Source organism: Phascolarctos cinereus, unplaced genomic scaffold (assembly GCF_003287225.1).
Source record: "Phascolarctos cinereus isolate Bilbo 61053 unplaced genomic scaffold, phaCin_HiC Scaffold_5;HRSCAF=322, whole genome shotgun sequence".
NCBI lineage: Eukaryota > Metazoa > Chordata > Mammalia > Diprotodontia > Phascolarctidae > Phascolarctos > Phascolarctos cinereus.
In genome coordinates, this window is record NW_027555958.1 from 242,415,255 (window position 1) to 242,441,271 (window position 26,017).

Here is a 26,017-nt window from a genome sequence, read left to right on the forward strand (position 1 = left end):
GATGAAATAGTTCACATTTTCTTCTCTTTTTTTCATTCTTTTGACTTTGTTTTATTATTTCTTGATGTCTCAAGGAGTCATTAGCTTCCCTTTTGCAATTTTAATTTTTAAGTAATTACTTTCTTCAGTAAGCTTTTGTACTCTTTTTCCACTTGGCCAATTCCACTTTTTAAAGAGATCTTTTCTTCAGTGAATTTTTGTGCCTCTTTTATTATTTTTGGTTATTTTCTTCAGTATTTTTTGTAACTCTTCTATCAAGCCATTAATTTTCTTTTAATAATTTTCTTGCATTACTATCATTTCTTTTCCCATTTTTTCCTCCACCTATTTTTACCTCTTTCTTTCAATTCTTCCAGGAATTCTTGTTGAGCTTGAGTACAGTTCACATTTTTTTTCCTTTGCGTTTTCACTTGTAGCTGTTTTCACATTGTTGTCTTCTTCTGAGTTTGTGTCTTGGTCTTACCTGACACCATAGTAAATTTTTATGGTCAAGTCCTGTTATTGTTGTTTGCTCATTTTTCCAGCCTATTTCTTGATTCTGAACTTCATGACAGAGTTGGCCTCTGCTCATCTGGAAGTAGAGAGGCAGTGTTCCAAGTTTCAACCTTTTTGGTGCTACTATTTTCCAAGCTAGTTCTGGGGGTCTGCAAGTTTCGGGTGTTTCCAAGGTGGTATGATCTGAGGAAAAGTGTGGTCATTGTTCTTCTGGTCTGCACTATGGTCTTTACCCATGAAGAGCGCAAAATTAGGGTTTTTATCCTGCTGTCCTGCAGCCATAAATGCTAGTGCTCCTCCCTGTCTTGGAACTGTGTGACCAAGGCTCCTGCTCCCTTGTGATGGACCATAAGTGCTCCTCTCTGCCAGGAACTCTGACCCAGAACTATGTATGGGGCAACAGCCTTTGAGCTAAGAGTTCCCAAAGCTGCCACAGTCTCCTCCAAGGTCCAATGCTGGCTACCTAGCCAGCACCGTGTGCACTCTGGGCCACTCTCCATAAAGGTGTTACAAAGCTCTCCTGCCAACCTCCTAAGTTGTCTTAGGTTGGCTGTGCCACTCCAAAATTTTGATTTGAGGTGCTTGAAATAGCATGTTGTCTGAAGGGGAATGTTGGGAGAGTTCAGCTGAGTTGCTGCCTCTCTTCCACTATCTTGGCTCTACCTCACCCCAAACCATCATATTTTCAGTCACTCACATTTTTTAAGGTTTACATATATAATTTTAAGGTTTACAAACCATTTCTTCAAACCAACTCAAAGAGGTAGGCAAAATTAGAAGCAAAACAAATATCCCTCTAGTTTTTTGTTGAATAAGAACAATGTTTCTTATTCACCTCAATTTAGGATTTGTTGTAAGGATTTACTTCTCTGTGCAACAAGCTTTTTCAAATATGAGTTCCAGGAGTCCCTCATGCATAGACAGATGGGGCAAAACACCATTCAACTTAGGTACTTTCACAGAAAAGGGCAGTAGAAACCATAATTCCACTTCTGTTAGTGGATTTTAATATCCCTAAAATGAGGACTTAATTAATCCTGGTGGCTTACAAATTGCAGAAAGAACAAAATAGGAACAGGGTCAGTATTTGCAGGAAAGAAAGGAAAACTTCGGTTCTCTATCTTACTTTAGGCAAACACCATCTATGATGTCTATAAATACCAATTTGTTTCTCTGCTTTGAATCTCTCCTATTCAAACTATTCGCACCTGACATATTGATATTCCTAAAGCACAAATATGACTATGTCACTCTCCAGCTCAAAAAGCTTCAGTTGTTCATGCCTTAATGCCACTAGGAAAAGATGTCTGGCTTGCTGCTTTTGGCATTTAAAGTCATTCTTCACAATCTTTTTCCCAGCTTCTTTCCAAACTGACTTTGCATTACTCCTCATCAGGTACTCTAAGTTCTAGTCAATTCGTCCTACCTGTTGTTCACTATATACAGCATTTGATCTCCCATCTATGCCTTCTCACAGGCTGTTTTTCTGTGTCTGCTCATTTATGACTCCTGGAACCCCTAATTCTTTTCAAGGCTCAAGTCAGGTGCTACCTCCTACATGAAGATTTTCCTGACAACTCTCTCCTCCTATGCCAAAAATCCCATTATTTTGCATACATTTTACATTTACTTATATGCATCTGTTTGTATTTTCCCAGTACACTTTAAGCCCCTGGAAGGCAAGAACTATTTTGATTTTGCTTTCTATCCCCAATTTGCAAAGCACAGTGCCTCATACATAGTAAGCACTTAATAAATATTTGCTGAAGTAAATATAGTTAGGCAGTTAGAAACAAAGATAAAACAAAAGCAACATAACAGAAGCAATAAGATACCAACCATTCTAATAGTTTTTCAATTAGGTCAAGGCTTTGGCAACTGCTGATTAAAAACTACAGACCAACGCATTATGTGATAACTGCAATGATCTAATTTTTTCATCATCAAAAAACAGATAACATTACCATTAACAAAAGACTTTTTTAAAAAACCAGAAGATAGTGGCAATACTGGTATTACCCTATATTATTTATTCTTTTTCAGAAACCCAACACTGTTGATTAAACTGATAACAGATTGAGTCTATTAAAATTACTATCTTGGGAAAAATGGAAGGCAGCCAAGTTAGTTCATTTATACAAAAAAAAAAAATCAACCCAACAACACAAAATACTGACTGCATAAAACCATTTTTAGGACCAACATCCCAAAAGTTACACAATAGTAGTAAAGACTTAGTTTTCAGAATTAGAACAGAAAATCTTTGATGGAGGTAGTTAGGTGGCCCTGGAGTCAGGAGGACCTGAATTCAAATCCAGCCTCAAATATTTACTACCTGTATGACTCTGGCCAAGTCATTTAACTCCAACTGCCTCAAAAAAAAAAAAACAACCTAAAAACTGAAAAAAAGAAAAGAAAATCTTTGATGACTGATAAGATTATGTACATGGTATGGATTAATAGATATGAAGTGGGATATCTAATACTTTTGCATGGAACCTACATAATTATATTTTGACCCTGGCAACACTCAGACTTTGAGTCCAAAAAAATGATGCTTGAGCATTGCTTCTCCAACATTATTTCATAAGTATGGGCAATGCTCTTGCTTCAACACAAACCTCTGAATTACACAAAGCCTATTTACAAGTATCAATAACTAAGATGAGAATTCACTTAAGGGCAAAGGTGAGTGACCAAGTATGAAACCAGTCATTATTAGGATCCTTCTCATTAGTCCTCTTTGAAGTACCTATAAAGGTTCATGAAAGAACAAGTCTTCAAAGATTAAAAGATAGATGCAAATGGAAATTCAATTCAACAAGCACGAAAGTTGTCATAAAGAGAGAGGAGAGCTATTATAGCAAAATCCCCTTATTACTATGGCTTTATGGTTTGGGTAGATTGGTTTCCTTCACTTCAATTTTCACAGCCCACAGTAAAACATTCAATTCTAAAATATTTATTTAAAAACCTTTTTTGAGGCTTTTCTGGGTCCACCAAAGATAACAAGGGACTGTTAATGAATGATCAGCAAGAAAGATATTCTCCAGATAGTTCTTAACGAACAATAATGGAAGCAATAGTTCATTAAAGTCACAAATCTGGAATTTCCACCAATATAAACATTTGAGGCATTTGCATTTGTAGGTTAAGAAATAGCACTACGACTATATATACAAGGCCATGACTGTATCAGTTGGAAACAAGAAGGGTCAGCTGAACTTGATTCCTGTATTTTGCAACCATTTCCACAATCCAGGGTCTTAATATTTACCAGCTGAAAAAATAATTTCTTTGTGGCATCCTCTGCAATTCACGCAATATAAGTGCCAAAAGTATACTTATTAAGGAATCTTAACATATACATCACAGAATGAATGCAAACAAAACTAAGATTTCCCTCCTAATAAAAACCAAAGCTTTAACCTAATCCATATGAATTAGTCAAGGAAATACAGAGTCTTTGAAACATTTTGGCCTCAAATTAATTAGTCATCATTTTGGAACAGTTACAATATAGTTATAAACCAATTACACAAGGCAAACTGTACAAAGAGTTTAGCAATAATAGTTTGAAATCATTTGTGGAGTTTCTTGCCAGGATATACAGATATTTCACTTGCACATAAATGCTACCAAAAGACAAAGTATAAGAAGTGTTTGGTGGTTCGGAATCCAAAAACATTTCATCTTTCTGTACTGCTAAATCTGTACTTTCTCTTAGTTGCAATTTATGAACTCATTAACTTCTTGCCATGAAGACAATTTCTTGAAGAAAAGTTTCCCAAAAACAGTGTGGAAATTTTTTTTTTAATTTTTCTTTGGACATAACCCCAAAACCTAGACCTGACAAACCTATTTTTAAAAAGCTGAAGAAACAGTCTTCACTTATTTTCCAATATTTTGAGGAAACTATAGTACCTTCAATGCCAATGAATCTCATTTTACACAGTAAGTATATTCCTGAGAAGTTTCAGTAATTTCAAATCAATACGAAAATGTATGAAGTGGCCACTGAGAGCTTTATCTTGTGCCAAGTGCCAAAGAATATTTTAAATACATTAACAGATCACATTATTGAAAGAAATCTAAAAACCTGACATTATCCTCCATTCTCTTTTCCTTTGTACCAATCTAACAATGAGTTCACCATTACCAAAGCCAATCCCTTGACCTCATAATCATACTCTTTCCCATTTTTAATCTCCCCACATCTATTGGCTCCTTTCCTTTCTGGATGCATACAACCATTTTGGTCTCTCACACTCTTAAAAAAAATATTTATCACTAGACCCTATCTAAGCAGCTAGGTGGTATAGTGGATAGCGTTCCAGGCCGGGAGTCAGGAAGACCTGAGTTCAAATCCAGCCTCAGACACATTCTAGCTATGTGACCCAGGACAAGTCACCTAACCATTGCCTCAAATGTAAAAGGGAGAAAATAGTATCTCACAGGGCTGTTGTGAGGATCAAGTGAAATAATATTTGTAAAATGCTTAGAATAATGCCAGGCACAAAGCAGGCACTTAATAAATGCTAGTTCCCTTCCCTTTCCTGCTTCTATTCCCTCAAGACATTATTCTCAACCTACAACTGTGAACTTGTTTTTAAAATACTTTGACAACTACATTTAAATATAATTGGTTTTTTTAATATAAAGGATCACAAAGAAAATCAATCATATTTTATATTTTTAAATGCATAAGGATTACATTTCATGCATTTAAAAACATTGCTTTGACAAGGAATCCATATGTTTCAACAAACTGCCAAAGAAATCCCTGACACAAAAAAAAATGAATAACATATCTTAAGAGAAGTCTGCCACTTCCTCTCTTCTCATTCACTCACTTCTAAGGCTTCTGACCTCTTCTTAACTGCAACTGTTCCCTCCAGAATTTCTAGTAATTTCTTAATTCCTATTTCTGACAATCTTTCCCAAGCCATCATCTTTGTTATGAGAATTTTTTTATTTCTTTTTATTAAATTTTATTATATGGAGGCTCAGAGCCATTTCTCCTGGATATGCAGCTGACTGAAGCCTTTCTTCCATTAATATTAACCTCACTGGGCTAACACTTGATTCTAAGCATGACAGTATTAAGGGAAGATTTTTGATAGGCCTGAGATAAGGAGCCAAAAAGGAGCCTGACCTTCCCAAAAAATAATTTTAACTTGTTTATTTGTGGAAATATTGTCCTGGATCCTACCCTTTGGTTACCTTTGTAACATGTAACTCTCCCCCTCTTAATTATCTTATAGTCAATTTTTTCAAACACAGTCTTATAGCATTATAGAGTAGATTTTTTTATTTTGGGGGGGGCTGAGGCAATCGAGGTTAAGTGACTTGCCCAGGGTCACACAGCTAGGAAGTATCAAGTATCAGAGGCCACATATGAACTCAGTTCCTCCTGACTGCAAGGCTGGTACTCTATCCACTGTGCCACCTAGCTGCTCCTAGAGTAGATTTTTGCAAACTCAGTGTTTAAATCTGTAACTTAGTTGGGTCAGTCTAACTCAGTCTGTTTAACTTAAAGATACCATAGGAAGAATGAGATCATGATTTTGTCTTACAAGGCCTATGTGACCTTTATGGCCTAAGAGGCCATAAATACGGCTATATGTTTAAAAAAAAATTATTTCTGTCTTTTTTTCTCCAAATCCCACTCTTGGTTCAGGATGATCTTTCTGAGTCCTGTACCTGTGCTTAAGCATAATAAAACCTAGGTTTTAACCTCTGGAATATTTGTATTAAGATTGATTTATCTGACTGCAATTATCTATCACATGAATTTAGTGGGAAATGTTTTTCCCATGACATCATTCTATTATCTCTTTGCAGCATTTAGCACTGCCTTGATCACTCCCCTTTACTCTTGGATACTCTGCTCCTTGACTTTTCATGCTATTGTTCTCTTCCTACTTGTTCCTCCGTCTCATTTAATGAATGATCATACGTGTTCCAGCCCTGAGTCTAGGTATCTGTCCTGGGCCCTGTTCTTTCTTCTTTTTATACTCTCTCTAAATATTCATCATCTCCAAAATATATATGCAGATGACTCCTAGAGAAGCATAATATAGTAGACAGAAAGCTGGACTGGGAATCAAGAAGACCTGAGTTTCAAATCCTATCCTTAACACATATTAACTGTGTGACAATGGTCAGGTTAAAATTCTTACCTATAAAATAATATGACTTTTTTACATACATAAAAGTATATTTTTAATATCTTCTTTTTCTGTTTCCCCAGAAAGAAATAAAACTTTCTCTAACCTAAAAACCCTAACCAGACTATTCCATGTTTGAACAAAAGGTCTTCCTTAGGGGGAAAAAAAGATGATAAAGGCAGAAACCGGGGCAGCGAGGTGGCGCAGTGGATAGAGCACCAGCCCTGGATTCAGGAGGACCTGAGGTCAAATTCAGCCTCAGACACATAACACTTACTAGCTGTGTCACTTAACCCCACTGTCTAACCCCCCCAAAAAAAATCCAGAACAAAGGTAGAAACCAAACCTTGTTAAAAATCATTGCCCAGGCTCTTGGATTTCCACCAAAGAGAAGTGCCTTCCTCTGTTATTCAGAAAAGAGAATCTTTTTAAAGTGGTCAAGAAAATAACTGAATAGTGTTATTGAAGATTAAGTTACAATTGTTAGTGACTATGATTCTGGATTGCTAATCCCAAACTATATTTTAACATATTGTGACTTTTCCTTGTTTAAGACACCTACAAATGTTATCTCAAACCATCTTGGGAGAGAGAAATATGCCTAAACTATGGAGGAACTATGCTAATTTGGACATTTTTCTTTCTAGACTAGGAATGCTTGGATTTAAAACAGTATTAAATAAAATTGTTTCTGGAAGACTTGTGCCTAAAACACTGAATACAGCATTACTATTTTTTATTTGACATCTATTAATTGGATTACATCAATCAATAAATCAATAAACATTTATTAAGTACAGATAGGTAGAGCAATGGATAGAGCACTGGGCCTGGAGTCAGGAAAACCTGGGTTCAGATCCAGTCTCTCACCAGCTACTTGACTTTGGGCAAGTCACTTAACCCATTTGCCTCATTGCCTTATCTGTAAAATGAGGATAATAATAGCCAGCCAGGATTGTTATGAGGCTCAAATGAGATAATAACTGTAAAATACTTAGCAAAGTGCTTGGCATATAGAGATATATAAATGTTAGCTATCATTATCAATATCATTATCATCATCATCACCATTACATTCCAGACACTGTGCTAAGCACTGAGGTGTACAAAAAGATACAAAAGACAGTCTCTGCCCCGAGGGGCTTACAATTTAATGAGGAAAACAATATGCAAACAAATACAGACAAAGCAAGCTATATACAGGATAAACAGGAAAAAATTAGCAGAGCGAAGGCACTGGAATTAGGAGGGTTTAGGGAAGGCTTCCTGTAGAAGGTGTGATTAGATGGAACTTAAAGGAAGTCAGGGAGGTTAACAGTTGGAGTATGTAAGAGGAAAAGCATTCCAGGCATGGGAGATAGCCAGAGTAAATGACAGGAGCCAAGAAAGGAAGTGTCTTCTTCATAGGGCAACCAGGAAGTCACTGTGACTGGACCAAAGAATGTGTCAGGGAGTAAAGATTAAGAAATTAGAAAGGTAGGAGGTGGCTCAGTTATAAAGGGCTTTGAATGCCAAATAGAGCATTTTGCATTTGATCCTGAAGATAATAGTTTATTGAGCAGAAGGAGAATGACATGACAGAACTTGTAGTTTAGGAAAATCACTTCAATGTCTGAATGAAGGATGGATTTGGAGTAGGGAAAACCTTGAGGAAGGTAGACCCACCAGCAGGCATGGGGTGATGAGGGTCTGCACCAGTGTGGTACAGTGTCAGAGGAGGGAGAAAGGCATATAGAAGAGATGTTGCAAAGTTGAAATCAACAAGTTGGCAACAGATTGGATATGCAGGAGTAAGAGACAGCGAGGAATGCAGGATGATTTCTAGGTTGTGAGCCTCAGGAACTAAGACAATAGTGTTGCCCTCTACAGTAATAGGGGAGGTAAGAGGGGGAAGGAGATTAGGGGTAAAGATAATGAGTTCCATTTTGGACATACTGAGACTGATATTGTTTGTTTCATATTTTATCTTAAAATTATTTTAAAGGATCTGAATACCCAATATCAAATTAAGACTACAGAGCTTTATAAAAGCAATAACTATAACAACAAAGCTATATTTTTATACTATTTTACCTACAAAGACCCCTCCTTGTAAAGAAAATGGATTTTTCAAAATTATTAAGAAAATAAATTTAAAAGAAAACCAATTTTTCCAGATTATGGCTTCTTTAACTTTTTTAGTGAATTATATTCATTATTTACCAGGTAGTACCTTCAACTCAGGAAAAATTATTCCATAATAAAATCATCAGAATTTACATAGAAATTTTTAAAATATCTAGATATTTATCACACTGAACCTATGTTATTTACTATGTTATTTATAACATATCTATGTTATTTACTAGGGAACGCAGTATATAAGACGATCACTCTAGAATCACATTTAAGGATTTTCAGTTATTAGCACATGGTTATTTGCATATATGCATACCTATCAACAGTCATTTGGGCTCAGCCCAAATTAAACATCAAAATCAAGAAAGACCACTTAAAAGTGACACTAACACTGATTTGATCTACAAAAGAATACAAAATTCTGACTAAGGATTCTAGTCCTTACTATAATCAAGCAAAGTTCTTAAGGTCTTCATTGACTTTAGCTATGAGATGTTCCCTCTAATCCCAGCTACCCCTTCTCATTCCATGCAATTCTTGCTCATGTCCTTCCACAGAGGATTTACTCAACATAATGAAGGCCTTCCTTCAGAGTTCATATTTCATGGGCATTCTGATAGTACTTGGACTGTCCATCTGGTCCTCTTCCAGCTATATGACACATCCATTTCCTTTTCAGATCATACATATCCTGGATGGTAACAGTGAATCATAGGATTCTCTTATGGCACTTTGGAACAAGTTATCCTAATATGATGCAGGTGATATCCAATGAATGCTCCATAAGTATCTTCTAATGCACTGTTTATTTTGCTCCAAAGCCAGCAATTAACAGTGTGCCAAGCACTGTGCTAAACACCAGGCCACAAAAATAAAAGTAAAGATAGACCTTACTCTCAAGGAGTTTACATTCTAATAGGAGGACACAATATATATAGGAGAATGATAGCCAAGAAGAGATTTTGGTTTGAAAAATTAGAGAGTGGAGCTATGGGCGAATGCCACACCCTTTCCAAGAACAATGACAGAGCAAAATCATTGGACATCATGAATTAAAGCAAAATAAAGTACAAATTAAAGCTGTCTCAATGTATAGATTTTTTTAAATTTTCAGTTACAATTCTCTCCTCTGTCTACCCCCTCTCTTACCCATTGAGATGGCAAAAAATACAATACCCATTATATGTTAAAAGACATGAAAAATATTTTCACATTATAGCTGCCTTGCTGGGGTAGGGGGGTGGGGAAGGGAGAAAGAGGGATTGGATGGGGCAGCAAGAAAAATAAAGAAAAAAAATGCTTCAATCTGTTCAGAGTCCATCAGTTCTCTCTCTGAAGGTAGATGGCATTTTTCCATCATAAGTCCTTTGGAATTGTTGTGGATCATTTTAACAATCAGAGTAGCTAAGTCTTTCACGGTTATTAATAATTACAACATTGCTGCTGTTGTGTACATTTTGGTTCTGATCATTTCATTTTGCAAGATGCACAACCGTTTCCAAGTAACTTCTGTAAACATGTAGCTCTCATGAGATTACACCACCAATGTAAATGGTCATTCCTGCACCATCATCTCTGCACGCTTTATTAACGGCAATGTCATAAGACAAAAGTAATTTTTTTTTTAAAACATCAGCTTTCTAAACTAATCAGTTTTCTAAACCAAGCAAATTTGGTGTGCATGTCATTAAAAAAAGGATATAGGACCATATCATGCAATTTTCAAAAATGCTGCTAATCACACTAAGGCTCATTGTGGTATTGCTGTACATGTAATAAACTATCACAGGATCAGTTATAGATTTAAAATTGGAAGGTACCTTAGAGGTCATCCATTTGAACTCCTGCCATTTAACAAAGGAGAAAACCAGTTTAGAGAACATCAGAGGTGGGGTTTGAATTCATCTTCCTGACTCCAAGCATAGCAAGCTATTCACCATGTAATAATTCCCATACCAACAAAAAGTCTCAGTAATCTTTTGGAAATTATAGAGGAAAACACTTGCTGTTGCATTGTTGGCAGGGAAATACCCACAATAAGATCCACTGTGTCCAAGAAAGAAGTTCTGTCTATATCCAGGGTTTTCTACGTGTCTTTGGGGTATAAAACCTACGAATTTGTTTTCTATACTCCAAACAGAAATAAATTTTACTTTCTTTTTTGCAAACTAATCTTAACAGATATTTGGTGTGGATATGCCAAGAAGAATGAGTTTGAGGGGGAGGAATGCTGGATTTTTTGGTTTTGTTTTCATTTTTTGGTCAAGGATGCAACTTTCACTGGAAAAGTAACCATAATCACCCCTAAATAAGTGAACATGCTGAAGTTAACTTCATACAAGTAAAATTCTTCAGATTACAATATTGTTTCACTGTTTCCTACTTCTGAATTTATAACTAAGGCAAAAAAATTCTAAATTTCAGTTACGGTATTTAGCCAAAAAATAAAAAACCATACACGCTGCTTGGGTTTCCTTTCATGAAAAACAGAGCATCTATTTAATATTAGACATTTATATTTTTACATATAAAATAACTACACAAGAGCCATTTCCATTAGCACAACAAAAAAAAAGAGGAAATGAAAGCAAAAATTTTTAAGAAAGCAAAAATCTACAGCAACTGTAAAGTGAAGGAAAATAACTGCCAATTCAGCAAAATTGTACCAAAAATATTTTAGTAAGTTCTTCAAAACATTTTTTAGCAGTGTTAAGTCAACTGGAAGATCCAGGAGGCTGTAGGCATGATTGTCTTTGAAGTTTTGGGAGGTAAGAAATGTTAAACCCAAAAAGCTCACAATTGCTATTCATATCATTGTTCCCAGGATATTCCACCATATCAATTTTTTTAATGATGTGTTCTATTTTTATTCATGATATTAAATATATTTGCACCAAAATACACTTCTCCAAAAGAATCTAGCACAATAATTCTTCCATAATCTACCTTATATTTACTATTCTGTTTATATATTCTAGGTCTGCCCCACCACCTCCTCAGTCCCCTAAAATAAAAGCTCAATCTGGGAAAAGAGTGTTTCATTTTTGTCTGTGTCCCCAGTACTAAATACATGGTAACTTAATTAATGCTTGTTGAATTGAAAGGTAGTGGATTTTTTAAAATTGGTATTCAATTATATTGTGCCTGTGTCCATTCTGAACTCTGAGTGAGACAAAAATCAATATTTTTGTTCATAACAGTTAGTTTTAAATTTCCCAAACAGAATTTTAGGTTAGCCTATTTGTTGAATCTTCTGAGAACTGAGAGAACTTAATACAATCCCCAGAATGAGCCCATTTTTCTAAACTGTTAATTCTTCCAATCTTATTTCAGCATGTATCAAATACTGTCAGGCATGGTGCAAAGCACTGGGTATTTGAAGAAAAAGTAAAAACAGCCCCTGACCTCAAGGAACTTACATTCTAGTGGAGAAGGTTAACGTATACATAAACAGGAACCTAGGAGGTTAAAAAAAAATAGATGGAAAGTAGCCTTAGAAGGAGAGTCATGAGCATTGCTGCTGGGGGAAGTGGGAAAGGCCTGACAGAAGGGATGGCACTTGAGCTGTCTTTAAAAGAAGCCAGAAAAACTAAGAGGCAAAAGCACACTGAGAGAGCATTCCAGGTATGGTGTACAGCTAGTCAAAGCACAGGGAAGTTGGAGACGGTATGTCCTTTGGGAGTAACATTACTGGCTGGACCATAGAGTGTGCGAAAGTATTTATGTATTAAATGTGTTAAATAACTGCTGCTGATTGGAGAGTGAACTAGACTGAGGAGTGATGTGGGTCAGGAAGAGCAACTAGAAAGTTAATGGAATAGTCCAGACTACAAGAGGTTATTGAAGGAATGAATTAGGTGATGCTTGTGTGAATGATGAATAGGAGAAGGATATGAGAGATATGGTAGAGAGATGTGTTATAGGATTTAGCAGTTGACTGGATATGATAAGGTGAGTGAGAGAGGAACTAAAGAGAACAATGGGATTGCGAAGCTGGGTGAATGAAAGGATGGCAGCACCCACAACAATAATAGGGAAGTTCAGAAGAGGGGAAGTGTTTAGTAAGGAAAGGTGATGAGTTTGTTTTGGATATGTTAAGCTTAAGATACCTATGGGATGCTTAAGCTATCCAACAGGCAGTTTGTGAGATAGGACTGGAAACTCAGCAGAGAGATTAGGGTTGGATAAATATACCTGAGCATCATCTGCAAAGAAATAACTGAATCAATGGAAACTGTTGAGCTTCTCAAATGAGAGAATGCAGAGAGAAAAGTAGGCCTATGAATAGAGCCATAGAGGACCATACACAATTAACAGCAGAATGAACCAGATGAAGATCCAACAAAGAAGACTAAAAAGAAGCAATCAGATAGGTAGGAGGAAAACTGAAAGGGAAGAGTCGTGAAAACTCAGAGAAGAGAATATTCAGGAAATGGCCAACTGTGTCAAAAACTACTATAGACATTAAGAAGGATGAGGACTGAGAAAAGACCAGTAGATTTTTCAATTAAGAGATCACTGGGGTCTGGATCAAGTGAGCAACAAGATGAAGGACTAAACATTTTCTCTGATCCCAACCTTTCAAACTTCTCCAAAACAGAAGTTATGCATCAAAGATAAAGCAACTTCAGACTACGTAGATATACGTAGTCTAGGACACTCAAAATCCAAAAGAAAATTTAAAGGGAAAAAACCCTATGAACTGATGCTTACTGACCCTGAGCTCACTTAACACCCTGTTCCCACCTCCCAACCTACAGGTAACAAGGCCACCAAGGACAGGAAACAGGCTTACAACAAAATCCACATCCACAACCCAGCCTCCCTCCCACTTTTTAGTGCCATGGAAATCCCAGCTCCAGGCTGCAGACATGTGTCCTGACATGACAGACAGTCCTTCAGACACCACAATCTCATATCATCAGAGCTGCTAAGCTCCAAACTGCTGGTACCAGATCAAAGAACTAACAAACAGAGGACACTATATATGCATGTATGTGCAGGTGATGTTCAGCACTCCACTAAGCTTGAGGGAAAGGCCATAGCATCCAGCTGGGGTCAGTTCTGATGACCCAAAAGTCACTTGGGGCAGAGAGGTAGGCAGGTGAACTGTAAATTGCCCATGGGGGGAGGAAGCTGATAAGCTTTGAGATCATGCCTCCAAGGAAACTACCATCAGAGGGGAGGGAGTCAGAAAGTGAGTGATAGGTGAAAATAAAGGAAGGAGGCTGAAGTTACCAAAAATTTCAGAAAGAAAAAAATTCAAAGACCTTGAACCTAAGTGGATAAATCAACAGGGAAAACACTAACAACAAAGGAAATATGGTCTCCAAATTTAGCAAACAAGTTCAGGTACCTATGAATAAATGCTGCAAAACAAAGGAAAATGATACAATGCTTGATGAAGACAGAAGACCCTGTGGGAACATAAGGAGAACATGGAATCACAACACACTCCCAGGGAACATTATAGCCAAAATCCAGAGCCTCTTGGTCAAAGGGGAAAAAAAATACCATAAGCATCCAGAATGAATTCAACTTCTTAAGGAGTCATAATCAGGCTCACACACAACTTAGCAGTCACCAATATAAAGTAGCAGAGAGCTTAGAATATGCTATTCCAAAAGGCAAAGGATATAGATTTGGAGCCAAGAATAACATACCTACGAAAACTGAGCATAATTCTACAGTGAAAAAAAACATAGATCTTTATTGAAATAGAAGACTTCCAAGCATTTCTGTTGAAAAGAACAGAGTGGAAACTTTGAAGTTCAAACACAGAAGTCAAGAGAAATATAAAAAGGTAAGAAGCATCAGAGAATAAACAGGGAATAATTTGCTTATATTAAAATATGAGGAGATAATAAATATCCTCTCTGAACTCTACTATCATCAGGGTTCATAGAGGGAGTCCAATTAGACAGAAGGGCTAGGAGTTGTTCTCTTATGTCTTGATGGTCTTAAGAAAAGAATGCAAAGAGAAGAGAAATACACAGATGTTGGGGGAAGGGAAAATTAGGAGAAATAATCCCACATGATGGTGTACAAGTAGACACCTAAACAAAGAGGAGGACATAAAGGAGAGCTGCTGACATTTGAACCTCATTCTCATGTGAACTGGTTAAAAGAAGGAAGAATAAAGAAAAAGGAAAAGGATCTATATATACAAAAATATTTATAGTGACTCTTTGTGGGGGCAAAGAACTAGAAACTGAGGGACTGTCCATCGACTGGGGAATGTCTGAACAAGTTGTGGCATGTAATCATGATAGAACACTATTGTACTACAAGAAATGACAAACAGGATGCTTTCAGAAAAACCTGCAAAGACTTATATGAACTAATGTAAAACAAAGTGAGCAGAACCAGGAAAACATTGTACACAGTTAACAGCAATATTTTGATGATCTCTAATAAAGACAATGATCCAAGACAATTCCAAAGGACCCATAATGAAAAAATGTTATCCACCTCCAGAAAGAGAACTGATCAACTCTGAATACAGACTGGAGTGTAATTTTTTCCGCTTTCCTCATTTTTCTTGACTTTTTTGTTTTGCAACATGGCTAATGTAGAATTATGTTTTGCATTATTTCATATGTATAATTGATATCACATTGCCTTCTCAATGGGTAGGGTAGGGGAAGGAGGAAGGGAGAGAATTCAGAACTCAAAAAATTTTATGAATATTAAAAATAAATAATAAATATATTAAAATAAAACAATATAACAAATATAAGGAAGAATACACACATGCATACACATACACACACAGAGTCAGGTAAAGAAATACATTTCACTCAATAATGAAATAGGAGGGAAAGGGAATTAGAGGGATGGATTAGCCCTGAGCAAAACAAATTCTAAGATGTACAAAAACATTTATAGCTCTTTTTACAGTGATAAAGAATGAGAATCTGAAGAAGTGCCTATAAATTATGGAATGGATGAACAAGTTATAGTATATGGACCTGATGGAATACTATTGTGCTAAATTCTTATCAGTGTAATGACCTATCAGGATTCCAAAGGACTAATGCTTACATGCTAACAACCTCCTGAAAAAGACATGAAGGACTCAGAATGCAGAATGAGACAAACATTTTTTTTAGGACATGGGCAATGTGGAAATTTGTTTTGAATGACTAAACATGTTTGTAATGGGTTTTGTTTTGCTTGTGTTCCCAAGGGGTGGGGATAGAGGGAAAGTTTGGTTGAGGGGGAAGAGAAGACGGATCTTGGCTAAATAAAACAAAAAAAAATGTTTTTTTAAAGAAGAGAAAACTTGGAAATTCTGCTCAACGAAACGAACAACCACAATTCCTGAGGACTCCTGATGAAATATGCTGCTTACCTCCTGACGGAGAGGTGATGGACTCAGCACATTTTGAACCATATTATTTTTAGACATGGCTAATGAAAAATTTTGTTTTGCTTAAATATACATGTTTGTAACAGGGATTTTGCTTTTCTTGCTTTCTCGAGGTAAGGGAGAGAGAAAAGGCTGATCTTTGTTTTAAAATCTAAAAACAAAATTTAATTTAAAAAAACAAAGTATGGTATATAAATGTGATGCAATACTAATGTGGTATAAAAAATGATAAAGGGGATGATTTCTGAGAAACCTGGAAAGACCTGTACAAACTGATGCAGTGAAATGAGCAGAACCAAGAGAACAGCTCATACAATGACAACAATAGGGGGCAGCTAGGTGGTGCACTGGATAGAGCACATGCCCTGGAGTCAGGAGGACCTGAGTTCAAATCTGGCTTCAGACACATAACACTCACTAGCCATATGACCCTGGCAAGTCACTTAACCCCAACTGCCCTCACCCAAGAAAAACAAAAATACAAACAAAATGACAATAATAATATAAAGAAAAACAACTCAAGCAAGGGGAAAGATTCAAGACTGCAGAAAGAGACATATTTTCTTCTAAGAGGACCAATTAGGGAATTTATATATATGTATATATTTTGCTTTATTATACATGTTTGTAACAGGAGTTTTATTTTTCTTTCTTTTTCAATTGGGACTAAGGTGGGAGGAAGAGAAGAAAGATTTTTGATGATTAAAAAAAATTTTAAAGATCATTGGTAACTTTGGAAAAGGCAGTTTCAGTTAAATATGAAGTCAGATGGTAGCTTACAGAGGTTACAGAAGATACTGAGGGCTTGAAAGGAACTACAGGCAATGACTGTAGAGTTCTGAAAGGTATTTAGCTAAAAAAAGAAGAAAGATATAAGATGATACCTACTATGCCTAGTAGGATTTAGTGAGGAGGTTTGTGTGTGTGTGTGTGTGTGTGTGTGTGTGTGTGTGTGTGTGTGTGTGTAACGTAGAGGAGAGCTGAACAATGTTTGTAGTAAGGAAGAAACAGATTAATGAGTGTGGGACCAATGGTGGAGGGAAAATGCTTAAGAAAAAAAGAGAGGAGGGGACATAATGAAGGATTCATGTAGAAGAGCTGGGGTTGTCCTTGGCATAAAGGAAAAAGGTCATCTCTTCTTCAGACACTGGACTGAAGAAGCAGATAGTGGGAGATGACATCAGAAGGATGTGAGGGATGTGAGATAAAGAGGGAACAAGAAAGCACTCTCAAGGAATGCCCTCAATTTGGGGGGGGGCAGCTAGGTGGCACAGTGGATAGAGCACAAGCCCTGAAGTCAGGAGGACCTGAGTTCAAATCTGACCTCAGACCAAACTTGATACTTACTAGCTGAGTGACCCTGGGCAAGTCACTTAACCCTGATTGCCTAAAAAAAATGCAAAAAAAAGTTTATTATTCAATTGGGGGGGGGGAGTTTGAGGTAAATTCCTCAGCTGAGAGAGTGGGTTAAATAGGGTAAAGTGGCATGGGAGGTTCAATAAGAAGAAGAAGTTTTGGAATAGCCACTATAAGGAAGAAGAGGACCCAGGACAGAGCCCTGGGGAGACACACATTGTTAGTGGGTATAATCAGAATGAAGATGTAGCAAAGAGATTAAGGATCAGTCAGAGAAGGGTAAGAGTAAAGGAAGGAGATAGTGGGTCAAGATTTGGCAAGATATCACCATTGCTGGGATAAGAAAACAACCAATCAATAGATCAATATACATTTATTAAGCACCTACAGTGTATCAGGCACTGTGCTAAGCAATGGGGATTCAAAAAGAGGTAAAAGATAGTCCCTGCCCTCAAGGAGCTTACAAGATAATGCAAACAAATATAGACCAAAAAAGCTATATACAGAATAAACAGGAAATTAATTAATGGAGGAAGTCACTACAATTAAGAGGGACTGGGAAAGACTTCCAGTAAAAGATCAGATTTTAGTTGGGACTTAAAAGGAATCCAGGGAGATCAGCAGCTGGAGCAGAGGAGGGTGACTATTCCAGGCATGGGGGCAGAGAAAATGCCAAGAGCCAAGAGATGGAGTGTCTTGTCTGTGGAACAGCCAGGAGGCCAGTGTCACTGGATCAGAAAGTACATGTCAGGGAGCAAAGTATAAGAAGAGTGGAAGGGTAGAAGGGGGTTAGTTTATGAAGGGCTTTGAATGCCAGACAAAGCATTCTGTATTTGATCCTGGAGGCAAAAGAGAAACACTGAAGTTTACTGAGTAGGGTGTTGGGAAGGGGGGTGGGAGGGTTACATGGTCAAACCAGTACTTAAGGAATATCACTTTGGTGGCTGAATGGATGATGGGATGGCATGGAGACAGATTTGTGGCAGAGGACCCACCAGCAAGCTATTCCAATAGCCAGGGCCTGCACTAGAGTGGTGGCAATATCAGAGGAGGGAAGGGATAGGACAGATGTTGGAAAGGTAAAATTGACAGGCTTTGGCAACAAATTGGATATGGGGGGGGTGAGAGAGTAAGGTGTTCAGGATATCTCCTTAGGTTGTGAGCCTGAAGGACTGGGAGGATGGTGTTGCCCTCTACGGTGGCAAGGAAGGGTGGGGGGAGAATTTAGGGGGAAAGATAATGAATTCCATTTTGGAAATAGTGAGTTTAAGATATCCACTGGACATCCACTTTTAAATGTCTGAAAGGCAGCTAGAGGATCAAGATTGGAAGTCAGCAGAGTTTGGGGCAAGATAGACAGATTTAAGAATCATCAGCATAGAGATGGTGACTTAATCCACAGGAGCTGTTGAGATTATCAAGTGAAGTAGTATAGAGGGACAAGAAGGCCAAGGACACGATCTGGAGAAGGAATCAGCAGAGGAGACAGAAAAGGAAAAGGAACAGGATGTTCCAAGGTAAAGAATAGTGTGCAAATTTGAACTTGTTCACCAAGAAACTGAAATGCAGAAGGGAGGCGAATGGAGCCAGAGAGAGGGTGACAGATAGACCAAGACAGTCCTTAGGGATGGAGGGATTGGGAGTCAGGATGAGGACAATGAGTAGGTTTAAGGCATAAGGAGAGATGGAAGACTCAAGACTATAAAACAGATAAAGGAAATTCAGAGTTCTTGAACACGAAAATAGAAGACGTGTGTAGCAGTGGTGGAGGGGTACAGCAGGTCATGGGAGTTGAGTAATTTAGGAACTGGGAAGTTAGGATATAAAGGGAAATAGCAACCTATATGCTGAAATCCCTTCATATAAGGACAGGAAGTGGGTCAGAAGAAAGGGAAAATGGGAAGATTCTGATGTTGGCACTGAATTCATTGAGAAAGTAAGGAAAATATCCTGAAGGGTTAGTAGATAATAGCTACCAGAATCTCGATTGAGTGATAAATATGGATTGCATAAATCTCAAAGGAGAAACTGCTGAGCAATGGATATAAAAGAGAGAATCTGGAATTGGCAAAGTCCCCTACCATAACCAGTGGGGGAAGGAAAAAGAAAAGGGGTTTGAGTGAAAGTGCAGCCAGTAGCACAATGCAGATTTCTTCTAGAACATTTGCACATCTGGGATAATTGTTTTTGTTTCTAGTTATTGTTCTCCTTTATAAATGTTAAAGTAAAAAATAAGTTGCTGTAAGTCACATTTACCTCTACACTCTGTAACTCAAGTTCTTTTTCTAGGAATTGTCTTACCCTTCCAACTCTTCATGTTTCTTTCAGTGTGGCCACCCAGTTTCCCAAGTCCGAAATTTTAATGTTGCCTTAACTCTTTCTTCTCCTTCACCTCTCATATCTGATGGTTGCCACGTTCTATAGATATATTTGCACAATATCCCCCTCATGTCTTTCCTTTCTGTCTACTCTGTATGTCACTACTCTAGCATAGGTTCTCATTAGCACTCACAATACTTAATTCAACACCCCCCCCAAAAGCTTCCTACCCTCACTCTGACCAACCCCATCCCAAACCCAACACATTCTACTACAAACAGAAATCTTCAATGTTCCTTGGTGCTACAGAATGAAGTTAAAACTCTTTTACCTGGCATCTTAGGTGCTCTGCAATCTGGCAACATCCTATATTACCTGATATTACTCCCTACCAGCCAAACTAGACTCTGTCTCCCAATGCACTCCAGCCTCCATGCTATTGCTCAGAATGTCCTCCTCCTTGTCTGTAGAACTGCTATCCTTTTAAAAATTAGCTCAAAAGCCTCCTCCATGAAACCTTCCCTAATCTCCCATCAATCTTTAAAGACTTTCTCCCCATATGTACTTCAGTAAGTACTGTGTTTTACATTCTTTGAGTATAATTATATATTATTTTATAGTTTAATTATTTGTGTCATCTTCCCCTTGCACTATCAGTCTATAAGGTCACTAGAACCAAGAAATGCAACTTATTTTTGCTTTATACTTCTCTCAGTATTTGGCTCTAAACATTGAAGGCCTTTAAAAAAAATGTCGGGTTAAATGTTTCAGATCCAATCCTTTCATAGGCTATTATAACAATCTTCTTGTCAGCCTTCCTGAACTCCTATGTTTGATTTAACTTCTCCCTGCTTCTGGAATCTTAAAGTTTACTTTATTTTACCTATCATTCCCTTACTCACATCAACGTCTTGATTTATGATTTTAGTTTTTTTCATAGCCAGAGTTTTTCTCTTTTTCACCTGGCCACTTTTCAGTTAAACCCAAATCTTTCTGCATTTGCATTCCATTTTTCTATAAATTCAGTAGTCTGACTAGACAATTAATAAAGCTCTCCAAATAAGGATCAAATGTGTGCCTGCTATGTACCAAGTAATCAGTCAGACACTTTGAAATCAAAATTATTACAATCCACAGCCTCTACCTACCAAACTGTCCAATACAACTAAGGAGTAAATGGTGATATTTGTAAAACAATTAGTATTTTATAAATAGTAAAATCTGAGCTACACCAAATCCATACGGAATACGATCTCCTTGATAAAAAACAAACCCCTTTTCTAGACAGCAAAGAGTTTATCCCTTTAAAAGAAGACTTGTTTAAAAGTGTAATCAATTTGAATATAAATATTTTTAAGCAAAATACAGTGACTTGAATTTAACCTTTTCTTGAAGACTCAGGATTTTTATGAACACTGTTATATACAGACTATTTCCCCCAACACTAAATGTCCCCAAAGCATTGTACTTCTTGAATGCCTGCATCTACTTTTTTTAAATGTTTTTCTGTTAAATTTAGAATAGTTATTTCTTGCTGTTGCTTGTATGGCTGCCTATGGCAGCCCCTTTCCAGTTTCTAAGTTGTTATTTTAATCTGCTATGTACTTGGAAACCACATAAACAAGTTTGTCAGAGCTGAGTGTAAAATGAGAGTAAAGAGACTTCTGGCAAGATTCTGAGGGGCTCCCCTATGAGTAAAGAGAGTGGACTTTAATACTTCACATTTATTTTTGGCTGCTTTTCTTCCTGATCCTTAGCTACATCTAGAGTAAAGTGTTACTGTATATCAGAATTACATACTGATGTTATAAAGTGCTAAATTGTGTAGCACAATTAGAATCTAAAAGGATAAAAAAAAGTGCAGGTGGGAAGTGATACTGTAGCAAAGATGTGCAAAAAAAAAGTTAAAGACAGTATCAATGTCACCCTGGAGTCTTCTAGGATTAGATGAGATTTGACAGTAAGTATACAGACAAAGGGTTAGAGGTTGGAACACAGACTAATAAACTCAAGTGTGCCCAAAGCATGAGCTAGGTCAAATTCACATATGTGTAATCATAGATTCAAGCCAGGTCTGCAAAGTCTTATTTCAGACTGAAAAACATATTGTTTATGTATGAGGCAGCATGGCAGAGTGGACAGAAAGCCAAACTCAAGGTCAAGAAGACCTGGGTTCAAGTATGACTTCCGCCTCATAGTAGCTCAGTGACTCTGGGCAAGTCACTTAACTTCTCAGTGCCCATAGGCAACTCCCAAAGACTATAAATTGCAATTTGCCTGAGAAAAGGGAGTTTCCTCACTAGGATTTTATCAACATATGTGTGTGTGTGTGTGTGTGTGTACGCGCGTGTGCTCATGTATGTATATCTGTATATATATATAGATAGATAGATAAGCAGATAGATACACAGATACATAGCCAGGTGTAGATAAACAGATGAAATCACAGTTCCAAAAGTAAAAGAACCAAGTTGCAATTAGAGGTTGGGGGAGAAGTGATGTAAGGGGGCAGTGGAATGTGGGAGTAGAGAAGTGATAAAAGAGGATGGAAAAGAAAGGAGTTATGAAAAAACAAAGCAAAGTGGACTTGACAGTTCTTTGATTATGTGGTAGGGCAAATGCAAGGGTTTTGAAAAAGCATACCCTCTAACATTTCTACACAAAAGGGAGAAAGAATCACTGACCTAGGTAATATTTAAGTTTACATTCTCATTTGGTAAGAAATCTTTCAATACTTTTAATCAGAGACATCTTTAAGAAGGTCATAATTAATGATACACCTGGCATAACTAGTAACTAAAGCATCATCATCTCTGCCCCTAGGAGCCATGGGAAGAGTCTGGAGCAACACTTAAGTATCTCTATTATCATATCAACAGAGGAATGAGCAAGTAAGCCCTATCTTAGTCTGGAGGAATGAAGACAACACCCACCCTTTAACAAGAAGACAAAATGCCAACCACAATAGCACAAAATGAGCTCAACTGTAATTTCATAGTCTTGTTGTATCATTTGGAAGGTGAATTCTCATAAAATACCACAAACCAGAGTGGTATCTGTCTGTGACTGGCATGTGACTGTATCTGTACTTGAATCTGAGAAATTTATGAGATTCTGCTACATCTCATACTAATAAATAATTCTAGGGAATTATGGTATCATTGCCAAATATCTCAATACTTCACAATTCTTCTGGAGTAAAAGTTCACCCACCTTGGACACCTACCTATCCAACTTTGTTTTCTACAACACAAATCATACCTTCTAATACAACTAGGCCTGTCTCTTTAATTTTTTTTTTTATTTTTAGGCAACTGGGGTTAAGTGACTTGCCCAGGGTCACAGAGCTAGTAAGTGTCAAGTGTTTGGTCTGAGGCCAGATTTGAACTCAGGTCCTGACTTCAGGGCCAGTGCTCTATCCACTGAGCCACCTAGCTGCCCCAAGACCTCTCTTTAATGCCCCCTGGCTCACACTATCACCAACTGTTGTTGGTATTGTGTCTGACTCTTCATGACACCATCTGGGGTTTTCTTGGCAAAGATACTGGAATACTCTGCCATTTCCTTCTTTAGCTCATTTTCCAGATGAGAAAACTGAGGCAAACAGGGTTAAACGACTTCCCAGGGTCCTACAGCTACTATGTGTCTGAGGCCAGATTTGAACTCAGGAAGAAGAGTCTTCCTGATTCCAGGTCTCAAACTCAATCCACTGGGCCATCTAGCTGCCCTACAATCACCAACTAAGACTTCCCTATTTTTACTACTATTTTCCCAATAGCATCTGGAATGCCACAATCTCTCTCCCCATCAACTATCCAAATCCTACCTATCCATTAAGGTTCAACCTAAGACCCTCATCTCCTAGGAAGATTTCCCTGACCAACTTGCTCAGCACAACTTTTCCTCTTTTGACATCCTATCGTACTTAAATTACATTCCAGACACTGCTAGGCACTGGGGATTGAAAGACCAAACAATAACAAGAGATTCAAAGAGGCAAGAATGAGGAAGGCAGAAAGGATGCACAGGTAAAGGATGGAGGCAGCAGATGGAATGCCATGCATGAGAACAGAACGTTTAGCTGGAAGATAAACGTATGAAAGAGTAATGTGTAGTGAGTTTGGAAAGGCCGGCTGAAGCCAGATTGTAAAGAGCTTTAAATACAAATGGAGTTTATTCCATACTAAAGGCAATTGGGAGTCAATGGAGTTTTATGTAGTACTCTTTTAGTTCATCTGTTCCATTTTAATCTTGTCTCTGAAAGGGGACGAAGAGGTAGGGCAATTATACTTTTATACCCCCAAAGTACCTAGTAAAATGCTAGGCACAGAAGGTATTCAATAAATACTTGTAGATTAAATTAAATTGGGCACATTTGAAACAAGTGAAAACAACTACAACAAAAAGACTAATGAGGAAACACAAGCTAACAAAGCCATTTCTAAATGAACTTCCACTTCTTAAAACCTCAAAAAAAAAAAAACGGGGAAGGAAAAGAACCCAGGCTACAAAAGAAAGCTGCTGAATCACTATCAAATTTTGCACACAATGACAAAGCACCCCAAATTGTCTTCTAGTCACAAAAAAAGCTTTTTTTTAAATAATCGTTTCAGCTATCATCTACTCATACTTAAAAAGTCTCAGTGAAAGTTTAACTTCCCTATTTTTCTGAATGTCTTTCAATTTCTCTCCTTTGATAAGCGAGCTCAGTGATTAATCCTTAAAGGTACAATACCCTAGTGTGGTTCAGTGTGGAGAATTCAAAATGTTTTATATTTACAGTGAGTTAAAAGAAAAACACACTAAACTTGATGGACTCAAAGACAATTCAACAATCTTCGCATAAGCATGCAACAAGAGACAGATCATATTGAGCAAGATGAGGAGGTAGGCGGTTAGGTCTTCCTAAGAGAACAGAATCAACAAAATTCCCACTGGGAGGAAAGAGTAGATTCTGCATCTGGGTAGCAAAGGAAGCAGCTTGATAAATGTGACAGCTGATGACCCATAACGGACATAGAGGAAGCCGTGCCATGAGGTGGAGGGTGCCACTCGGGCACAGCCTCAACCTCACAACTGCCGACAGACTGATAAACCTGGCAGTAAGCACATGGCATACAGTAAGCGCTCACATTGCTATGGTGTTTTAAGGTTTCCAAAGCCCTTTCCTCACAACGACCCATCGAGTAGAGGTAACTCAATTATCATCGATTTCCCCAGATGAGAAAAGTGAGGCTCGGAGACTTGACCCAAATCAGCCGCCACAGGGTTTAGAGCAGAGAGAGACGGACCTCAGACTGCCTGGTGCAACTCAGTTACATGACAGTTGAGGAAAATGAGTCCCCATGCCCAAAGACTGAGTAACTTGCCCAAGGTCACCCAGGAATGAAGTGCATCCCCTCTCCAGGCACACACCCGGGAGGACCCTGGCTGACGCTCCAGGGGGCATGCACTGGACCACGCAGCTTCCAGGGCCGGACCCGAGCCCGCTGCTCTCAGCCTGCCCCGCTGGGCTCCGGAGCCTCGGCTCCCTGGAAAGTGCGTGCGTGCAGGAAGGTGCGGGGGTGGGGGTGGGAACCTCCGCCTTCCTCCTGCCCCACGCCCCAGGTGCTCGGGCCTCCCTGGGGTTCCCCCTCCCTCTGGCGCGCGGGGGAGGGGGGAGGCCCGCCGCGCGCCACCCCCCCCTTCCTGCGAGGCTCACACCCACCTGAGGAGACTGGAGAGGGGGTGACTGGAGGAGCCCAGGCCGCCGCCGCCTCCGGAGCCGCCGCCGGAGCCGCCGCCGCCGAAGCCCGAAGAGAGCCGCTTCCCGGACAGCAGCTTCTCCACCGCCGGGAGGTGCCCGGTGCGGGCCGCCTCCAGCAACTCCTGCTCCTTCCCCATTCTACCGGGGCCGCCGTCCTCCTCCCCGGACCCCCCGCACCCCGCCCCGGGGCCACTGCGCCCGCTCCGGATCCCAAACTTTCTGTCTCCGGGCAACGCACCCCCCAACCGGCCGGGGACGCCACCCCCCCCCCGCCCCGTGCCGTTCCCTCCCCTTCCCCCACCCCGCCTCCTGAGAGCGCGTCACTTCCGGCATCCGGCGTATCGCGTCACCGCGCCCCTCCCTCCTTCTCCCCAATCCCGGCCCTCTCCGACGTCCCGCCCCTTTTCCTACCTAAGCGCGAAAGTACAATACCAGAGATCA

The 26,017-nt window shown here is 38.6% G+C and overlaps 1 protein-coding gene across 1 annotated transcript in view; it reads right to left on the reverse strand.

The window, feature by feature from the left end:
• ANKS1A (ankyrin repeat and sterile alpha motif domain containing 1A) overlaps window positions 1-25,767 on the reverse strand; it is a 244,726-nt gene extending 218,959 nt beyond the window's left edge. The window contains 1 exon segment of the mRNA XM_078155409.1: window positions 25,538-25,767. Coding sequence (XP_078011535.1) covers window positions 25,538-25,713 — 176 coding nt within the window. The 5' untranslated portion in view covers window positions 25,714-25,767.
• Between the last annotated feature and the right edge of the window lie 250 nt (window positions 25,768-26,017).